The sequence below is a fragment of the Zea mays genome, chromosome 5 (assembly GCF_902167145.1).
Source record: "Zea mays cultivar B73 chromosome 5, Zm-B73-REFERENCE-NAM-5.0, whole genome shotgun sequence".
NCBI lineage: Eukaryota > Viridiplantae > Streptophyta > Magnoliopsida > Poales > Poaceae > Zea > Zea mays.
The window spans coordinates 178,735,418-178,756,397 of record NC_050100.1 but is presented as its reverse complement, the minus strand read 5'-3'; the positions used below and the strand labels follow the sequence as shown (position 1 = coordinate 178,756,397).

The 20,980-nt window shown below is 45.5% G+C and overlaps 3 protein-coding genes across 7 annotated transcripts; all 3 read left to right on the top strand.

Annotated features, from left to right (window-relative positions):
* Nucleotides 1-127: 127 nt before the first annotated feature.
* Nucleotides 128-9,930, top strand: LOC100303836 (uncharacterized). 5 transcript variants are annotated; one of them, NM_001165459.2, is made up of 3 exons: nucleotides 499-758; nucleotides 9,210-9,278; nucleotides 9,380-9,930. In NM_001165459.2, exons 1-3 carry the CDS (start codon nucleotides 591-593, stop codon nucleotides 9,578-9,580), a joined length of 438 nt encoding a protein of 145 aa, NP_001158931.2. In that variant the 5' UTR covers nucleotides 499-590; the 3' UTR covers nucleotides 9,581-9,930. The 5 variants fall into 5 exon arrangements, 3 of the variants coding, with proteins under 3 accessions (XP_035824012.1, NP_001158931.2, XP_023155780.1); XR_002748254.2 differs by lacking the exons at nucleotides 9,210-9,278; nucleotides 9,380-9,930 and adding exons at nucleotides 3,144-7,804; nucleotides 7,903-8,717 and having other exon boundaries at nucleotides 527-758; XM_035968119.1 differs by lacking the exons at nucleotides 9,210-9,278; nucleotides 9,380-9,930 and adding an exon at nucleotides 1,478-8,717 and having other exon boundaries at nucleotides 128-758.
* A 214-nt stretch (nucleotides 9,931-10,144) lies between these two features.
* Nucleotides 10,145-12,590, top strand: LOC100285861 (uncharacterized). The gene is made up of 4 exons (NM_001158751.2): nucleotides 10,145-10,473; nucleotides 10,607-10,703; nucleotides 11,875-12,027; nucleotides 12,180-12,590. The coding sequence occupies exons 1-4, from the start codon at nucleotides 10,332-10,334 to the stop codon at nucleotides 12,214-12,216; spliced, it is 429 nt and encodes a 142-aa protein (NP_001152223.2). The 5' UTR covers nucleotides 10,145-10,331; the 3' UTR covers nucleotides 12,217-12,590.
* A 2,248-nt stretch (nucleotides 12,591-14,838) lies between these two features.
* On the top strand, nucleotides 14,839-20,971 carry LOC100273262 (uncharacterized). Its single transcript, NM_001351936.1, has 11 exons — nucleotides 14,839-15,184; nucleotides 17,712-17,811; nucleotides 17,907-17,965; nucleotides 18,066-18,268; nucleotides 18,603-18,666; nucleotides 19,401-19,473; nucleotides 19,577-19,697; nucleotides 19,787-19,874; nucleotides 19,960-20,085; nucleotides 20,173-20,282; nucleotides 20,372-20,971. The coding sequence occupies exons 1-11, from the start codon at nucleotides 15,081-15,083 to the stop codon at nucleotides 20,518-20,520; spliced, it is 1,197 nt and encodes a 398-aa protein (NP_001338865.1). The 5' UTR covers nucleotides 14,839-15,080; the 3' UTR covers nucleotides 20,521-20,971.
* The last annotated feature ends 9 nt before the right edge of the window (nucleotides 20,972-20,980 follow it).

Genomic DNA, 20,980 nt, shown 5'->3' with positions numbered 1-20,980 from the left:
GATTCCAGCCGCTTCAAAAATACAGATACTGAGAATGAAACTGTTCTTCATTGGTCTCGTGGATCCAGTCAAGTCAAGCTATACAAGATCAGTTGATCCAGTACTGTTTTCCTTTTAAACGTAAATAAATTTTTTTTTATAACACACCTACATTCGTTTAGTTGTTCGGGAATAAAATTACAAACACCATCTGGTAGGTAGGTAGTGACGAAAACCATACAAGTGCTGCTAATTAAAGAGCTTCTAGCAAACCTGTGTGCATTACCACCGTTGGTTCTGCGATTTTCATGAACAAACCACCTACCCCAATCCATATGGATTGAGGGGGTTTCAATCCCTAGCAAATCAAAATCTTCTCTAATCCATATCAATCCCCTACAATATATATGAATTGAAAATAACCGAACAAAAGCCAAACGGTGAAATGGAGCTTCTGGACAAGAATGTCCTTAGCCGGAGCCAGACCTTCTCTTCAGACCACACTTGTTGGGCTCTATCAGGGTTCATTGAGGCCCATAATCGGTTCGCTGATACAGAATGCAGTGAGGCCCACGTCCCTCTCGTCTCGTACAGACGACGACGGAAAGAGGATGATGCGGGGAGTCGGAGGTCCGCTGCTCACCATCGGGGATCTACTCAGCGACCTCGCTGTCGACGACCCACTCGTCGGCGTCGGAGATGCGTCTGTCCCATCATCTCCATCGGCGGCGCAGCAAGCGGGGAAGGCCAATCCGTCCGATCTCAGCCGGCTCTTTGAGGTCAGGGCTCGTTTCCCCCCCATCCTCCTCGCATGTTTAGATGTTCTCGAATCTGAGTACCCATGCATCGGTTCTTCCATCGTGGGGGTACTCGTATACCTTCTCTCCTCGGCTCGTAGAATTTATCCCCCAATTTGGAGTTAGCAAGTAATCGTAATCCATTAGTTTCCCGTTATATTAAGCAATCAGCTGTTGCGATATATGCCGGGCGAGCTGTTACTGGCGCCTGGCGGTGCTGCTTTCTTGCTGGCACCAAAGCACGCCTTCCTTGCTTGGGTTTGCATGCTACACGTGAGCGCGGCTTGGTTTGCAATCGCATTGTCGCGGCCGGTGTGACTGAAGCCGACGTGTCTAAGCCTGCAGTTGCTCTATGCAGCACCATATTTCTCATTTGCAGCAAGTGTTGGCTCAACTCAGACTGCATCAGCTATATATGAAAGTGAGTAAATGCTCCTTTGGCCAAACTTCTTTGCATTATTTGGGCCACATTATCTCTCAGGAGGGCGTTGCTACTGACCCAGCAAAAACAGATGCGATGTTACAGTGGCCCATTCCCACCACAGTTACTGAACTTCGGGGTTTTTTTGGGACTCACCGGTTACTATCGCAAATTCATCAAACATTATGGTCTTATAGCTCGACCCCTGACTGGTTTGCTTCGTACTAAACACTTTGTATGGACCCCAACAGCTCAACAAGCCTTTAATCAATTGAAACAGGCAATGGTCACTGCCCCAGTGTTGGCTATTCCAGATTTTTCACAACCCTTTATTGTGGAAACTGATGCAAGTGATACCGGCATTGGCGCTGTACTAATTCAGCGAGACCAACCAGTGGCTTTTCTCAGTAAAGCACTTGGGCCCCAACATCAGAAACTTTCAATTTATGAGAAGGAATTCCTAGCGCTTATCATGGCGGTGGAAAGATGGCGCACATATCTCCAACGACAGGAGTTTATCATCCGAACTGACCATCAAAGCCTCTCATACCTCACTGAGCAACATCTTCATTCAGACATGCAGAGAAAGGCCATGACTCGTCTGATGGGTCTGCAATTCAAAGTAGTCTATCGCAAGGGCAAAGAGAACATTGTGGCTGATTCCCTGTCCCGGGTGGGGCACCTTTGCAGCACTACAACAGTGTCTCATGTCCAACCAGTTTGGCTGCAAGAGCTTTTGAACAGCTACAATACGGACCTAGCAGCACAGGACTTACTTGCTAAACTGGCCCTCCATTCTCCGGATGAGGCAGGATTTTCTTTATCCCAGGGTATCATTCGATACAACAACAAGATTTGGGTGGCCAATAATTCAGCGTTGCAAACCAAATTGATCAACAGTTTTCACTCAACTGCGGTTGGGGGTCATTCAGGTTCTAAAGGGACTTATCATCGCATCAGCCAGTTGTTTTACTGGAAAGGTCTCAAAAGTGCTGTGGAGGATTTTGTGCGTCAGTGCTCGGTATGCCAACACGCCAAACACAGTAACACTCATCCAGCTGGTCTTTTGCAGCCATTGCCCATTCCTGTTGGCGCATGGCAAGACATCACTATGGACTTCGTCGAAGGGCTGCCATCATCTGAGGGTTATAATTGCATACTCGTGGTCGTGGACAGGTACACTAAGTACGCACATTTCATTCCATTGAAACATCCATTCACAGCACAGCTAGTGGCGCAGGCTGTTCTAGACAATGTGGTGAGGCTCCATGGTTTTCCCAAGACCATTGTTTCAGATCGCGACCGCATTTTTCTCAGCGCATTTTGGAAAGAACTGTTTGCTTTATTTGGCACTGGTTTACTTCGGAGCACAGCCTATCACCCTCAAACCGACGGCCAATCGGAGCGCGTCAACCAATGTCTTGAAATGTACTTGCGATGTGCAGTTCATGACAATCCCAAGCGTTGGAAGCACTGCATTTCCTTGGCTGAAATATGGTACAATACATGTCTTCATTCTTCCCTGGGTTGTTCTCCCTTCAAGGCATTGTATGGCTATGAGCCTGACATCGGTTTTTCCATTGCTCCTATACAAGACACTCCAACCGAAGCTCTCACTTGGGTCACTGAAAGGGATGCTCATATGCAACAACTGAAGGACAATCTTGCTAGAGCTCAAAACAGAATGAAGCAGCTCGTCGATCGCCATCGTGTGGATCGCCAATTCCAAGTTGGAGAACAAGTACTCCTAAAGTTACAACCATATGCCCAGAGTTCAGTGGTGAATCGACCATACCCCAAACTAGCATTCAAATTTTTTGGCCCATTTGCAGTGCTCCAGCGAGTTGGTTCTGCAGCTTATCGCCTTAAATTACCTGATGGCTGCCTCATCCATCCAGTTTTCCATGTCAGTCAACTGAAACCCTTCACACCAAATTACACGCCAGTTTTTGCAGATCCCAAAATGCTGCTGGATTTCAGTACCACTGATCTTCAACCTGAGCGGGTTCTGGAGCGTCGTCTGGTGTAGAAAGGCTCTAAGGCTGTCCCACAGGTGCTGGTGAAATGGACTCACCTTCCAGTGGACTCGGCGACCTGGGAAGACTGGTATGTTCTACAGGCCAGGTTTCCTTCGTTCGTTGCTTGTGGACAAGCAACCGCTGCAGGGGGGAAGCTGTCGCGGCCGGTGTGCCGGACGCGCCTCAATGACTGAAGCCGACGTGTCTAAGCCTGGGTTAGTGGCCTAAGTATGCCAGATGTCATGGAGTCTGTAATTAGGGCACCACCTGTGGGCCCAGTCGTCAGTGCCTATGTGCAGAGTATGTAATAAGCGAGACTTGGGAACTTGAGAGACAAGAAAGAAAAAGAAACAGAAACTTGCCGCCGGAAACTTTCCTGGCGAGCACCCACCTCTCCCTCGTTCGTTTGAGTACGCACCTCACGCCATCGGAGATCCTCGGTGGCCACGGGGCACAACAGTTGGTATCAAAGACCAGTTGATCTTCGGCACGCTACCGCGGGTGTCTGCAATTTCCGTCGATCGTCACCGTAATAGGCACGGGTTTGGTGAGTTCTCGACGTTTGCCGCGCAGCACCGGCGGCGTCGATTGAATCCCCGTGATTCCCACGCCACCACGGTCCGATTTGCGGGTAGTCACCACGGCGCCGCCGAAACCTTCCGTCCAGACTCGTTTCGTCCTAGACGCGATGGCCGCCGCGGGGGAACGTGAGGACTGAGGAGGAACGCTGGAATCACCTCAATCAGAGCATTGATCTGTTGTTTACAAGGCTAGGCGACGTCACGCGCGCGCAAGAGCAGATGCAGATCCACCAGGACTTGGGGGTGAAGGCTATGGAGCAGGTTCTCAAAGATCAAGCCACCTTCGCGCAACAACTCGAAGCCACAGGCAAGGCGGTGGATCTTCTCACACGCGAGCGCCGACCTTCGGCGGAGTGGGACACTTCCTCACAGTTCTCCAGGGAGGCGCAACCCTCTCTGCATCAGCGTCCACCCCGTCCCGCTGGTTACCACCCTGGTGAGCATCATCATCATCGCCCCCACCAGTTATTCCTCGCGATTGGAATGAAGGCATGCAAGGGTATCGTCGTACCACACCCAAGTTGAACTTTCCAGAGTTTAATGGGCGCGATCCACGTATCTGGCGCCGGCAGTGTGAGGATTACTTTCTGTTCTACAATGTTCCTGAGCACCTTTGGGTTACTTCTGCAACAATGCATATGAGGGATAATGCTGGGAGGTGGATGGAGGTGCAGCGCCTCAAAGGGGGGTTTTCCTTCCTGGGCCCAATTCATGACCGATGTGGAGGATAAATTTGGTGCTTATGATTATGATCATGCTATGCAGGATTTGTTCACTCTAAAGCAAACTGGTTCAGTTGATGAATTTTATTTCCAGTTTCAGTCTCTGCAATTTCGGCTAGAGATGCATAACAGTGGTTTTGACAGAATGTTCTTCATCAATCAGTTCACTCGCAATCTAAAACCCGAATTGGCTGCGCTGGTCCAATCTCACATACCTCGTACAATGGAACAGGCGGTGCATATTGCCAAGATCCAAGAAGCCTTATTCGATCGTCCACAATTCAAGTACAGTAAACCTGCATTTCCACACAAGGCTCAGTTTGGAATTTCTGGTCGCCCTGAGGTAAAGATGAGTTCTACTTTCAATTCTCCATTGACTAAAGAACGCCAGAAGAGGGACTATTGTCGGGCCAATAATCTATGTTTCTATTGTCTGGCTCCTTTTGACCCTGCTCATTTAGCCAACTGTCCCAAGCGTCCCAAAACACAGTTGAATGCTGTCGTGGTGAATGATTTGGATATTCCTCTCACAGAAGATATTCTTCATCAGTTGGACATGGAAGATGCTCTTTCCTCTGAGTTTGGTCAGTTGTCCCTAAATGCACTTGCAGGAACTGATACAGGCCGTACATTGAAACTCCGAGCTATGGTAAAAAACAAGGTCATGCTGACCCTTGTCGACAGTGGGAGCTCGCACAGCTTCGTCAGTGCCGCTTTCCTTAAGACTTGTGGTATTCCATCTACACCTCGGTCTCCTTTAACAGTGAAAGTAGCCAATGGAGAGCTACTGGTGGTTGACCAGCAAGTTCATCAACTAGAGTGGTGGATTCAGGGATACACCTTCTATTCAGATATGTTGGTACTGGACTTTGGGGCTTTTGATGCCATTCTAGGCTATGATTGGTTAGCTCCGCTTAGTCCCATGATCTGCCATTGGGAAGATAGAACTCTGGATTTTCAGTATCGTCACCAGTCAGTGCATCTACAAGGAATTATCCAAAATCAGTCCATTCTTCCAGAGGTTTCTCCACATGAGCTGGTCAAGTGGGCAGCAGGCAATGATATTGCAGCTTTAGCTGTCATCGAAATTCTTTCACAGTTGCCAGATGCCCAAGTTCCACTGGAACTTCGGCCTGTCCTACAGGAATATGCAGACGTCTTTAAGGATCCGAAGAAACTACCAACCCCTAGGCTCCACGACCATCGCATTCCCTTGCTGCCCAACCAACCTCCAGTAAACTCCAGATCATATCGGTATTCTCCTTTACATAAGGACGAAATCGAAAAACAAGTTAAGGAACTTCTGCAGACTGGTCTGATTGTGCACAGTACTAGTCCCTTTGCTTCTCCAGTGCTTCTCGTTCAAAAGAAAGATGGTACCTGGCGATTCTGTGTTGATTACCGGAAGTTGAATGCCATAACAGTGAAAAACAGGTTTCCTATCCCAGTGATTGATGAAATTCTCGATGAACTGGCGGGCACCAAATTCTTTACTAAGTTGGACATGAGATCTGGGTACCATCAAGTCCGCATGTGGCCTGAGGATGAACCCAAAACAGCTTTTAAGACGCACCATGGTCATTTTCAATTCCGCGTCATGCCATTTGGACTCACCAACGCCCCGGCTACGTTCCAATGTCTTATGAATACCATACTCGAGCCATTCCTTCGGAAGTTCGTGCTGGTTTTCTTGGATGATATCCTCATTTACAGTTGCTCTATGCAGCACCATATTTCTCATTTGCAGAAAGTGTTGGCTCAACTCAGACTGCATCAGCTATATATGAAAGTGAGTAAATGCTCCTTTGGCCAAACTTCTTTGCATTATTTGGGCCACATTATCTCTCAGGAGGGCGTTGCTACTGACCCAGCAAAAACAGATGCGATGTTACAGTGGCCCATTCCCACCACAGTTACTGAACTTCGGGGGTTTTTTGGGACTCGCCGGTTACTATTGCAAATTCATCAAACATTATGGTCTTATAGCTCGACCCCTGACTGGTTTGCTTCGTACTAAACACTTTGTATGGACCCCAACAGCTCAACAAGCCTTTAATCAATTGAAACAGGCAATGGCCACTGCCCCAGTGTTGGCTATTCCAGATTTTTCACAACCCTTTATTGTGGAAACTGATGCAAGTGATACCGGCATTGGCGCTGTACTAATTCAGCGAGACCAACCAGTGGCTTTTCTCAGTAAAGCACTTGGGCCCCAACATCAGAAACTTTCAATTTATGAGAAGGAATTCCTAGCGCTTATCATGGCGGTAGAAAGATGGCGCACATATCTCCAACGACAGGAGTTTATCATCCGAACTGACCATCAATGTCTCTCATACCTCACTGAGCAACATCTTCATTCAGACATGCAGAGAAAGGCCATGACTCGTCTGATGGGTCTGCAATTCAAAGTAGTCTATCGCAAGGGCAAAGAGAACATTGTGGCTGATTCCCTGTCCCGGGTGGGGCACCTTTGCAGCACTACAACAGTGTCTCATGTCCAACCAGTTTGGCTGCAAGAGCTTTTGAACAGCTACAATACGGACCTAGCAGCACAGGACTTACTTGCTAAACTGGCCCTCCATTCTCCGGATGAGGCAGGATTTTCTTTATCCCAGGGTATCATTCGATACAACAACAAGATTTGGGTGGCCAATAATTCAGCGTTGCAAACCAAATTGATCAACAGTTTTCACTCAACTGCGGTTGGGGGTCATTCAGGTTCTAAAGGGACTTATCATCGCATCAGCCAGTTGTTTTACTGGAAAGGTCTCAAAAGTGCTGTGGAGGATTTTGTGCGTCAGTGCTCGGCATGCCAACACGCCAAACACAGTAACACTCATCCAGCTGGTCTTTTGCAGCCATTGCCCATTCCTGTTGGCGCATGGCAAGACATCACTATGGACTTCGTCGAAGGGCTGCCATCATCTGAGGGTTATAATTGCATACTCGTGGTCGTGGACAGGTACACTAAGTACGCACATTTCATTCCATTGAAACATCCATTCACAGCACAGCTAGTGGCGCGGGCTGTTCTAGACAATGTGGTGAGGCTCCATGGTTTTCCCAAGACCATTGTTTCAGATCGCGACCGCATTTTTCTCAGCGCATTTTGGAAAGAACTGTTTGCTTTATTTGGCACTGGTTTACTTCGGAGCACAGCCTATCACCCTCAAACCGACGGCCAATCGGAGCGCGTCAACCAATGTCTTGAAATGTACTTGCGATGTGCAGTTCATGACAATCCCAAGCGTTGGAAGCACTGCATTTCCTTGGCTGAAATATGGTACAATACATGTCTTCATTCTTCCCTGGGTTGTTCTCCCTTCAAGGCATTGTATGGCTATGAGCCTGACATCGGTTTTTCCATTGCTCCTATACAAGACACTCCAACCGAAGCTCTCACTTGGGTCACTGAAAGGGATGCTCATATGCAACAACTGAAGGACAATCTTGCTAGAGCTCAAAACAGAATGAAGCAGCTCGCCGATCGCCATCGTGTGGATCGCCAATTCCAAGTTGGAGAACAAGTACTCCTAAAGTTACAACCATATGCCCAGAGTTCAGTGGTGAATCGACCATACCCCAAACTAGCATTCAAATTTTTTGGCCCATTTGCAGTGCTCCAGCGAGTTGGTTCCGCAGCTTATCGCCTTAAATTACCTGATGGCTGCCTCATCCATCCAGTTTTCCATGTCAGTCATCTGAAACCCTTCACACCAAATTACACGCCAGTTTTTGCAGATCCCAAAATGCTGCTGGATTTCAGTACCACTGATCTTCAACCTGAGCGGGTTCTGGAGCGTCGTCTGGTGAAGAAAGGCTCTAAGGCTGTCCCACAGGTGCTGGTGAAATGGACTCACCTTCCAGTGGACTCGGCGACCTGGGAAGACTGGTATGTTCTACAGGCCAGGTTTCCTTCGTTCGTTGCTTGTGGACAAGCAACCGCTGCAGGGGGGAAGCTGTCGCGGCCGGTGTGCCGGACGCGCCTCAATGACTGAAGCCGACGTGTCTAAGCCTGGGTTAGTGGCCTAAGTATGCCAGATGTCATGGAGTCTGTAATCAGGGCACCACCTGTGGGCCCAGTCGTCAATGCCTATGTGCAGAGTATGTAATAAGCGAGACTTGGGAACTTGAGAGACAAGAAAGAAAAAGAAACAGAAACTTGCCGCCGGAACCTTTCCTGGCGAGCACCCACCTCTCCCTCGTTCGTTTGAGTACGCACCTCACGCCATCGGAGATCCTCGGTGGCCACGGGGCACAACACGCATGCACGGCAGACGGCGAGCACACAACTGGCGAAGGGCAGCGCCTGCAACATTCTCAATGAAATGCCCAAAAGAACACAGTTCGCTTTGATTTACGTAGACGCAATTTTACTGACCTGGCTGTTGCGAACTTACTACATAAACGTTCAATGTCTTGCCCCAGGCTTCTCTGGCAATCGTGTCTGGAAGAGAAGGTAGTTGCATCGCTGCAGTTTTAGTCACAAGAGAGACTTTGCTGCTGCAATTTTAGTCATAAGAGGTACACTTGCGACCTGCGGGAAAACTGAATCGGAGTTCTAGATTTGTCGATGCAGTTTTGGTCATCCGCGCCTGGTCAAACCACACCCTTGGACATCATCTCGATTCCCACCCAACTAAAAAAAAGAATCTGATTGAATATGGGTCTGTTAACGATGCTACCAGGAACACTATGACGATTTGATGAAGGCTCTACAAGAGAAGGATCCTTCATGGCCCTCACTGATGCTGAAGGTATGGTTCTTGCTTCCACATCCCCCTTCCATTCCTTGTATATATAATAACTGTACCTGTTCCATGTGATTACTAATGCTATGTTCATGTCTGCCTTCTAGCTGTGCGCGGCGCTGAAGACTGCGGATAGGCTGATGAGTTGCGCGGACACGAACGCGGAACAGCTGCTGGAGAAGGTGAAGGCACTGGAGGGCGTCCTCGACAGGAGCGGTCATGCGGTGGCAGAGATTGTAGAAGCTCTCCAGAGGTCAGGCCTAGCCAATGATGGTCACGGTTCCCCGTCAAAATCGGCTAGCAAGTAGACGTTCTGGTCTGCTTTTTGTTCGTCTTCTATCCCATGCAAATCTCTGGGTATTGTGAGTGAGTTGTATGTCGACCTGTGCCTCCACGGCTTTGCGGCCTGCCTTGTTTTTTTTTTTTACCCCTCACCGCTCTTGGAATGCGCGTTTGTGTTTATCCTGTCAGAAGTAGCGGGCGATACTGGATTTGCGGTGTACAAGCTTCTTCCTTCTTGGATCATTAGCTTGGTTTCTTGCTAAGTTGCACCAAGTCTGAAATCAACTCAAAATTCTGGAGCAGAAAGACGCTAAAAATGCCAGATTGCGTACGCTTTGTGAAACGTGAGAACTTGACCGCCTTCAATGTTTGAACGCAGAGCATCTTCCGAACCAGTAAAAAAAAGCGGTTTCATCTCATTTGTGGACGAGTTTACATGAAACATTTCGATTCACATAAAGTCTACAGTCTAGCGTGCCAGGACGTCTCGAATTTCTTCCAAAATATTCCAAAATGGGCTATCAGCATCCGAATTCCGAAGGCACGATGAATTTGCACTTCATATTTGGGAGCTGGAACTACAGTCCCTCACCCTGTTCATTCATTCAGAAAAGTGCGGTGGTTTCTCGTGAACGAGCAACCCAGAAAAAGTACACCTGTCGCGTAAGCGTCCTCAGGCAGCAGCTCCCCGGTCGCGGTCTCTGTCTCTCTGAAGGGAAAGCTCTGTTTCCCCTTCCCGGTGCCGGAGTCGGGGAAGGTCACCGCGGGCGCGAGCCGATGGACAGCAACAACCTCCTGGCGGCGTGGCCGGTCCTGGGGCCGGGCGTCGCCGGCGCCGTATTCGGCGCAGGCTGGTGGTTTTGGGTCGACGCCGTCGTCTGCAGCGCCGCCGCCGTGCCATTCCTCCACTACCTCCCAGGTAAAGCCAAGCGCGCGCCGTTTCCCGCGACCCTCCTCGTCTCGCCTCCTTCACTCTCTGTGTTCCTCGTAAACAAGGCCTAGGCTAGGATTTTTCAACACGCTCGTGGGTTCTGACATTCTGTCTTGATTAGGGTTCTTCGCCTCGTTCGCCGCGCTCATGTTCAACTGCGTCAACCGGGAGGACATCGGCGATGGCTACTACTCACCGTACGACGACTCCGAGTGGAGGTGAGGGAATATTTGTCGAACCCTAGCCAGGTTTATGGTTTCTGGTTCTAAGGTGGTTTCGTTTCTAGTACTGATGCAATTAATTGAATCTTTTACTGTTCGGCGGTGAGATCCGGCAAATACCATGCTTGATTGCACTAGCTATGATGATATTACTTGCTCCATACCTGTGCATATTTATCTATCTAATCTACTGTGTTCTATCTGATCACAAGTGGAATTAAGAGTTTTGATGGATTGCTTCATCAATAGGGCATGCGATTTTGGACTTCTAGTTTTTTTTCTGATGAGAGCGGGGTCTTAGGCTTGTATTTGGCTTGGAACTTGAAGTGGCAACTTCTTAAAATATAACTGTAACAGAATAGTTTGGACAGAAATTGCATTGTGTCGAATGGGATTCACGTTCACACTTAGAAGCATCTGAGCCATGTTAAATGCATAAAGCTACTGACTCACGCATTTTCCTGTCGCTGGATTGCCATGAAAATGGGGTGAGGGCGACACTAACTAAAGTAGACAAGCAAAACAAAAGGAACAAGGTATAAATTTCACCATCTAAATTCAAAGAGCAGCGCAGGTTAGGCATGCCACAATTTGTAGCTGCTGTTTTGGTTCGCTTCCACACTACATGCCACAGATTATTACCCCCATGGCCCATGTGTCATAGATACATTTCGTCGCCAAACTTTGCTGCAATCATGGTTTTGATTTCGACAGCCACACTTTCTTTGGCAGACATATTTGCCTAAGGTTAGTTGTTGCAAATTTAGGCACCAACCAAAAATGACATATTCAGCCATGTATCTGAGGCTTCTGACCTTTGTGCAAAACAAACCGAAACTAGAGGAAGTAAAGGTACATATTATAATCACCATTACTTGTTTGCATAGATCACTCCAGAAATTATCCAACTTATTTATGTACCTTCTGTTTTTATTAGAAAAAAACGGTATGCTACTTAAAAAAATTCACTTCTATGCACACATCGGTATGCTACTTAAAAAAATTCACTTCTATGCACACATCACTTCACAGATTAACAGAATGGTGAACCAGTGTTGTGAGGAAGGATGTTGTCTTGAGTTGTTTGTGAGTTCCTGTCTGACGATTTAACATTTACCCCTCTTTTACTAGCAATAACCATATGACAATGGAGCGCGCTGAATTGCAGGGTGAAGCTCTGGCTTTTTATTTCGTACGTGGTGTCGTTTGTTTCGCTGGCCGGGGCAGTGGGTTTCTTGGTTCAAGATGCGCTTACGGATACGGGGCCATCTGCGTGGACTGGCAGTGCTGGCATCCTGCAGTGCGTGTTTGTGTTAGTGAGGTATCTACTCTTTCTTTATTTGTTCCGTTAAACCAGTATTGCAATGTGTGTGTGTGTGTGTGTGTGTGTGTGTGTGTGTGTGTGTGTGTGTGTGTGTGTGTGTGTTTGTGTTTTCTGTGAGCTTATGGGTGCTGGTGATGTGTATCTTGCAGTGGGCTGATCTACTGGACGTGCCACTCTGAAGATTGACTTAAGAAGTATAGGTATATATGGCCAAGGAGGAGGAGGATGGAGACTGCTTTTCTCAGAAGCGATTGCTTTTCCGTAGTACGTTTCTGGAGGCACCTTTGGACCGTGCTTTCCGAAACGGGTGGAATAAAGAGCCATTTTCTAGTTGTTTCAAGAGAGATGTAGATAAGCTGTACTACTATTTTACACGTGTTTATAGTCGTGTATCATGTTGCTTAAAACTACTTTGTGAGGTGTTGTTTTGGAGCAAGAAACTTATAGGGGTGCTAAGTACTCGCTCTGTTTCTTTTTAGCTGTCGCCGGATAGTTCAATTTTGCACTATACAGCGACAACTAAAATGAAATGAATGGAGTAGTCAGGAAACATCGTTACATTTTTCCCTGTTGGCGAATTTCTCGTGCAAGGTTTGACAACTCTAGTCTGCTCCTGTACCTCCCGAGGAAGTTTGGTGTTGCCAACATTTTGTAGACGCCTAGTCATGTTGTGTCTGGTTGGTTGGAGGCCTGCCAGGCAACAACACATCTTGGCCCAATCGGACGCCTGGGATGGATAGGCAGCTTTTTGCAGCCTCCCATCCAACCGCCTAGTCATGTTGTGTTTGATGTTTGGGACCTGTAATCTCTTTGAAGATTGGGCGTGTGACTATTAAGGTGCCATATCATTCACATGACCTGTTCAAGTCCAACCTAAATATGTTTTCTTTGACAGTTGACACACATGTAATCAAGCCATTGGCCTGTGGATCAGATGTTTTGCTTGCACGCTTGTACAGATGGACTGCTTGCATAACAGTCGTTGCCTGACTGACTGGTGCGCCACCACACTAAAAAATCTTCCAGAAGGAATCGTTGTTGCCTCGCACGTCCGGCAGACCGGCAGAGGAACAGAAGGGTCATCAGTCATCGTCATTTTTTATACAAGTCGTCGTCGTTTTTTTTTCCCGAGTCCACTCCAGTCGTCTCGGCCTAGGCTCGAGGCTAGTCCAGGAGGACCCGGGCAGTTTTGGCGTCAGTTCGTCAACAAACAAGTTTTAGGGCAGCAGGATAAACAAGAGAGGGGACGGCTACGTGCTCTTCACTACTTGCTTCGCATCGACCCAACAACAACTATCATGCATAGCACATAGACACAGGCACGCGATTGGTGAATGAGTGGTGATGGGCTGACGGCGCACACCCGTGTCCGTGAGCTGAAGATTGTTGGAGCATGCCGTGCCTAGTCATGCCCAACAACTATCATGCACTACTCATCCTCTCTTACCTTGTGATAACTGATAGGCGCATAATCAAACAAAGCACACCTTTTTCTTAAAAAAACTCATTGTTCGTGCCCGGTGACGTTTTTTTGTTTTTGTTTTCGAAACCGAGTAAATTCTCAACCGTCCCATGTCGTGTTTCCCCAACCTTTTGTCCTTTCTGCTACTAGCACAATGCTGTACTACAGTCCTAGCAGCAGTTCCCATGGCTTAATAAAATACTTCATCTCCGCTTCGTTTTTATTTATCATAGTTTAGTACAAAATAAATTAGCACAACAAAAATTTGAGTTTTTATTTATCACGGTTTAGTACACAAATAAACTAGCACAATAAATATTCGAGAACGAAAGTAATAATATATTAGAGCATCTCTAAGAGAATCTTTATTTGACTCTCTATTTATCTTTTAATAAAGATTATACTCTATATTTAGCATCTTCGTTCCAACAGATTATCTATCTAGTTTGACTAGTTAGGTGACTAGTCAAATTTGGCTAGCGAGGGAGCCAATTTGGAGAGTCGGATAGTTTGGCGAGTCAGATAGCTAGTCTGTTGGAGAGTTATTTTGTTATTAAATAGCTAAAATTTGGCTTAGTGAGCCATTTAGCTAGTCTTTTGGAGATGCTCTTACACTCTACTAGTTTTTTTTTCTAAAAACCTCCTCTCTCTCTCTTTTCGGTAGGACGTGAGGTTCATTTGTACAACAACAAGACCTGGATCTACGGGACCCAACTCAAAGCAATGGCCCAAGTCCAACCAACCACCAGCTCGACAAGGCTAATGATGTAGCTCCTGCTGCATCACGTCACATGATCGAACAAAGGAGCTGTTTTGATTCTCTTGGGCCATCTCCATCTTGCAGCCATGATCTGGTACAGCCTACCTTTAGGATCAAAGATCATTATAACAATAAAAGAAAAAAAAATCTCTAACGAGGTATTTGGATTCCTTCATTTGAGAGGAATTGGAATTCACTCAATAAAGTAACTTATTTAGTTTGGAATTTGACATTCCACCACTTTCCAAAGTTCAGATATAAGACTATCTCAAATTCATAGGGTGCAGGATGAGAAATAATTTTATACATTAATAGAATTTGTTTCTACTCTGTAACTTATATGACACTCTTTGCTCCTCTATAATAAAAATGTAGCATATAAATATATTCAACATCTTGCTAATAATAGTATACAAACATATTTTATATAAAAAAATGAATTAGCTTAATTGATATATACCTAAATTATTATTATTAGAGTGGAATTTAATTCCAATGATCCAAACGGGACGTAAAGTATAGAGCAAGAATCACACTTATTTGTGGAACCGAGGGAGAGGTACTGTTTTTGTCAGTCATGCGGCCAGCTTCCTCCCCGCTAGCTCACTAGCCAGGCCCGGGCGCCTCACCGCCACGGTGACCGCCGCCTTCTTTGACGCCTGCGGCCTGCCTAACCCCGAAGTCTCTCAGTGCGTGTTTGGCCGAAATCCACGGGGAGGGCTTGTCCTCGCCTTTGCTGAGCTGCTCCGGAGCGGAGCCGTGCCTACTTGAGTTCAGGTTTGTTTCGCCATCCGAGGCCAAGATTCGGAGCGTCGCCGAAGGGAGGCGATGAAGGGCAAAGGCGGGCCGGTGGACAGGAGGTCCTCCGCCAGGTGGAGGTTGCTGGTGCTCTGCGCATTCAGCTTCGGCATCGGCATGCTCTTCACCGACCGGTGGGTCTTCCCCTTCCCCTCTCCCTCTCTTCACTACACCTCTGCCTCCGCGGAAAGCTTTGGATCCCGCCGTGCGCTTCCTTTGCGCTTGGAGTTCTAGAGGGGTGCCTCACCTGTGGACTGGGGTAATGGCGGCTGTGCATTGAAAAGATTGTTTTTTTAGAGAAGACCCTCGCCGCGTTTCAGATTTGAAGTTCGAATAAGCTCTTGCGTCAGCCAGTGGCGTTTTGAGATTTGTTTGGAGGGAGGTTGGATTTTGAGCGTCCTTTTCTTTTCGTATTATTACATTTTTTTTGCTCTGGTCTGTCCTTCTCGGAGCTCATGACGATCTGGGTTGGTGGAAATATCCTTTTTTATTTCTAAGAATGGGAGATCGAGTTTTGATGTCGGCTGGTGGCGTAGGTATCTTCCTCTACCTGTACCTGCTCATGAGTCATGGCTGCGTGCGTGGTTTGGCGGAGCTTACTGCTGATATACTAAATTCATTCGAGCAAGAAAGCAAGGATGGATTTTACTAAGTTTTCTGAACGGGTTTTCATCGAATGCTTGTCTGAGATCTTACGAAAACGTGAAGTGGGGCAAAACTTTTGTGGCAAAAATGGACAAAGCAACTACGCTGAACTTTGTTCTAGCAAACAGCAAAACTTGGATCGCCAGCAAACTGCCTTCATTTGTAGAACACCGTCAGTGTTGTTAAACCTGCATGATTTGTTATACTTCGTTTCTGTTAAAGATATCATTTTGGGATAGTTCTGACCGCCGACAGTGAGCTGAGTATGTTTCTCAAACCGAAACAGTGATCTTATTTTCTCTTCTGGTCTTCCTACTCACGGATGAACAGGGGATTTGCGAAATGACCTATTGCCGAGTTGGTTATGTGGTCTGAGTAGCGCTCCTCAGATCCTAGGTTCTACTCTCGTGGGAGCCGCCAATTTTAGACTGTGGTTAAAAAAATCCCCTTGTCTGTCCCACGCCAAAGCACAGGTCTAACCGTCTAAAGTTCGGTCGCAGTCGTTTCTCACGTGGGCTCCCACGCCAAAGCACAGGTCTAAAGTTCGGTCGCAGTCGTTTCTCACGTGGGCTACGGTGCCGCTGTATATGGGTGGGCAGAGGTTCGGGAATTTTCGACCTGCGTTAGAATGTTTTCTTAATATAATGTTAGGGGATTCGTTTTCATTTATTAAAGCTTTGTGTTCGGAACAACATCGATGTAAATATAAGTTTGTGTAGTTTGTCAGAAGTCAAACTTTTTAAACTTGGACCACAAATATCTAAAAATTTATGTAGTTTGAAGGGCAGGCCTAATGCAAAAGCGAGAGCTGTCTGATTGAGTTATGAGGTCGAAGCAACCTTGCCTAAGGCCCCATTTGGTTCCACTGACTAAATTTTAGTCTCTGTCATATCAGATGTTAGTTACAAGCATTAAATATAATCTAATTATAAAACTAGTTACACATATGGAGACTAAACAATAAGACGAACCTATTAAACCTAATTAGTTTGTGATACTACCGTAAACATTTGCTAATCATGGATATATTAGGTTTAATAAATTTGTCACGTCGTTTAGTCTTTAGCTATATAATTAGTTTTATAATTAGACTACTCGTAATAGACATGCAAACATCTGTAATCCCTGGAACAACCCCCCCCCCCCCCCCCCCCAAGTTTATCCTTTTTTAGACCACAGTCGTGTGGGAGCCACCGAGGTCTGCCCTTTTATTCAGATGTGGAGCCAGCTGGTGGAGCCACCGGTGGTGTTCGTTCCACTAGACACTGATGTCAGTTTTATGGATGAACATTGCATATCAAAGATTTCTCACTTATTTTGCAAAAAGTCACCGGTGTCAGCTGACACTGATGAACAGGCATAGCACTATCCCTGCCTTTTATAGTTTTATTGGCATAAAAAATTTGACACCACCAGATATATTAGTCATTATGATAAATGCTTCCATATGAAATTGCTAGTTTCAGTTTAGATATATTTTTGTAGATATTGTTAGTCAGAATGAGATATGTTTGACTTAGGACAACCCTAGATGGACTTTGTGGGCAGAGGAAGTACTTGTGTACTTAGGTACTGCAGTTGATTTATTGTAGCTCGCCAACTTTACAAGTAGAAAATCAATCTTTAAAGTCAACTTGTATACTTTACTTGAAAGAGTAGTGATGGGTGTATTGTATTTGAATATAAACATGGGCCAAGGATTGATTTGGATTCAAGATCAAATTTTACTATTCAAAAACAAAGTTTTTATGCATTACGCACGACTGCTCATATTATATCTTGATAGAAATTTGCTATAGAGATTTACTTGCTGTCAAGACCAAACATAGTATCTAATGAATTCACTGACTGTCTTGAGAAGTAGACAAGTTGACAGGAGCCCGATTGTAATATAAGGGTAATTTTGGTTTCTTGATTCCAAAAGTTCATTTTTTTACACATTTTGAAATTGTATATAAAAGTTCCTTTTTATGTCTTTCTATTTTCCATGAGAGATCATTATGGATGGTTTTACAGGTTCTGGACAGCACCGGATACCAGTAGCCATACCATGTCTCAACGCTGGAGGCAAGAGCAAGAGCTCCAACTTGTATCAGAAGATTGCAACACAAAGAGGGTGGGTGTGGGTTCCATTTCAATTTGTGTGATTTGCCATGATTTCTTATTACTTAGTTTTGACTGAAAATCTCTAATATATCTTTTTGGATGCAGAAGCATGGGGAAGACAAGGATATAATGGGAGAGGTAACCAAGACTCATGAAGCCATACAGTGAGCTCCTTCAACTTCATATGGGGTTCAACTTAACCATGCAACTGTGTTGAGTTTTAGTATCTGAAGACTTTTCTTTGGAATTTGTTTATGGTGTTAGATCATTGGATAAGTCCATCTCAACGCTGCAGATGGAGCTTGCAGCAAAGCGGAGCACACTTGAGCTACTCCGATCTAGTGGTTCACCAGTAACCTCTGAAACTAACCAACCAAGGAAAAAGGCTTTTGTTGTCATTGGAGTCAACACTGCATTCAGCAGCCGCAAGCGCCGTGATTCTGTCCGGGAGACATGGATGCCTCAAGGTGTGTAGTTGGTCTAGTAGCAGTTAAAACAAATTATGGTATGGGCTCGTCTATTAGATTTGCGCAATGATTAACTTTTCAGTTCCTTGCGATCTCTACATATTGAGTTCAAGGCACATTGGTTTTGATTATTACAGCCTATATAAGATTATGCTTGGACTAACTTAACACATGGCATAAGCTATACTTCTACTTTGCCATCCTTCCATAGAAAACAAAGAGGGAGGAGGGTGTTATGGTTTTGTGGCATCTTGTGAGCTATGGAGAAGATTGTTTAATTCCTGTGGATATCACAGTCAACCGTTTTTTAGTAGAGTTCTCTTCTTTTTATTAGGAGAAAAGCTGCAACAATTAGAAGAACAGAAGGGAATAGTTATCCGCTTCACTATCGGGCACAGGTAAACAGATTGTTTTCTTGTATTCCTAGCACATTTTGTTATTTTTGATTACCGATTGCATTGTATTTTGTCTTTCATGCTCTTATTGAGATATTCCTTTTTATTTCTCATCAAACGAATGGCATCTTCTTCTGGAAATCCTAGCTATTCTTAGCATGATATTGGGGAATCTCCTTGCTATTACTCAAACAAGCATGGAACGTCAACTGTACAGTTTTTCGTGTTCCGTTATAGAATGAAATAACTCCTGGTGCTCTTATGTGTTACCAGACTACCACAGATATGACTAATTGTGATTCAGACGCGTGATTCGTCCATGTTGATATACTGAGCAATGTACTGGCAATATTACGGCATAAAAAATAATGTAGCTCTAGTTTCTAAACTGTAACTGTTGTCATTTTTTTTTATCTTGGAACTGCAAGACATCAAAGCCTGTAGCCCTGTGCTTCTCAGAACAACCTAGTCTCGCAGAGCATTAATGTGCAAAGCACCTCAAGTCCCTGAGTTTACTTGTTACTGTATTAAGCCAACTTATGTCTCGCTCTTCCTCCAGGCAATGTAAAGAAAAAAATCTCCAATCTTCGTTCTAGTCTGTCAGAATTCATTGTATCTTGCATAGGTCCCTGTGGATATTTATTTTATACCGTTACATGATTTCATCCTTGTTCTACTTAAAAATTGTACCTTCTAAAATCTGGATAAAAAAACTGCCTGATCTGTTTGTTGCACAGTGCTACATCCAACAGTATACTGGACAAAGCTATAGATTCAGAGGACGCTCAGCATCATGACTTTCTTAGGCTGGTGAGGATGTAGTCAGTATTCTTCAATAACTAGTGAATTCAACTATACTTTTCTGGCACTAGCCCTGACATATTTACTGTGCGTTGTTTATTGAACAACGCAGGACCATGTTGAGGGATATCATGAACTCTCAGCTAAGACAAAAATATTCTTCTCTACTGCTGTTGGCATCTGGGACGCTGACTTCTACGTCAAGGTCGATGATGATGTGCATGTAAACCTAGGTGCTTGGCTCTTCCTTTGATGCAAGTACTTCCTCTTAGAATTCTTTTGACTCGGTTTTGTTTACTGGTGCATGCACATGACCAAACAGGAATGCTTGCCACTACCCTTGCTCGGCATAAATCGAAACCAAGAACTTATATTGGCTGCATGAAGTCAGGCCCAGTTCTTGCTGACAAGTAATGTTTACTTCTACACTGTTACAACATGAATTCAAGCGCTAGATTTGATAGAGGCCTGCTTGAACCTGCTCTATTCATATAGGAATGTGAAGTACCATGAACCTGAGTACTGGAAATTTGGGGAGGAAGGAAATAAGTACTTCCGTCATGCTACAGGGCAGATATATGCCATTTCGAAAGATCTGGCGACTTATATCTCAATCAATCGGTATGTTTAATTCGTGTTCACGACATACAAAAGGGTGCCTGTCCATCTAAAGGGAAACTAACTGATGCTGCAAGCGATATTTTTCAGGCCTATCTTGCACAAATACGCAAACGAAGACGTGTCGCTTGGATCGTGGTTCATCGGTTTGGAAGTTAATCACATCGATGAAAGGAACATGTGCTGTGGAACTCCACCAGGTCCGTTTCGTTGTAGAGTATTCAACAATGTCTCCTTTACATGTCTGCCCTCTCTACTTTCTCCTGATTGTGAATACTGACTCCCCCAGACTGTGAGTGGAAAGGGCAAGCTGGCAATGTCTGCGTAGCGTCTTTCGACTGGAGCTGCAGTGGCATATGCAAGTCTGTTGAGAGGATCAAAGATGTACATGCTCGCTGCGGCGAAGGGGATTCAGCAGTTTGGAGTGCTCTTGTCTAGCACATACCCTCCTTTGCCCGTAAATATGTAGCATAATTGGTAAGCTTTGGTGGTGGTGGACACCAGCATAGGCGTTAGGCAACTCCCCAAGTAAACTTGACAAAACCCAGAGATCATGATCATGCCCCGTGGAACATTGCCAATGGTAACTCTGGCTGGAAAAATTCTGCGTAATTTTGGTCTGTCACTGTTCATGACCTTCGGACTTCGGTGGTGTTAGGAGCTCCAAGGTAGGGTTGCAACTGATGTTACTGATCTTACATGTAGGGGGAGAGTTTCTCAGCTGATGCGAGATCATGTAATGCAGAGGACATTGTTTTATGCAAATTTTGACATTCTTTTGCGGGTTCTTTCCACACATTTCTGTCATTCATTCATGAGAGTGCACCATACTGTAACATATGAGCCGTGGACGGATTGTTGATTTAGCAAATCTTGTTCTATTAGGAAATCTATTTTC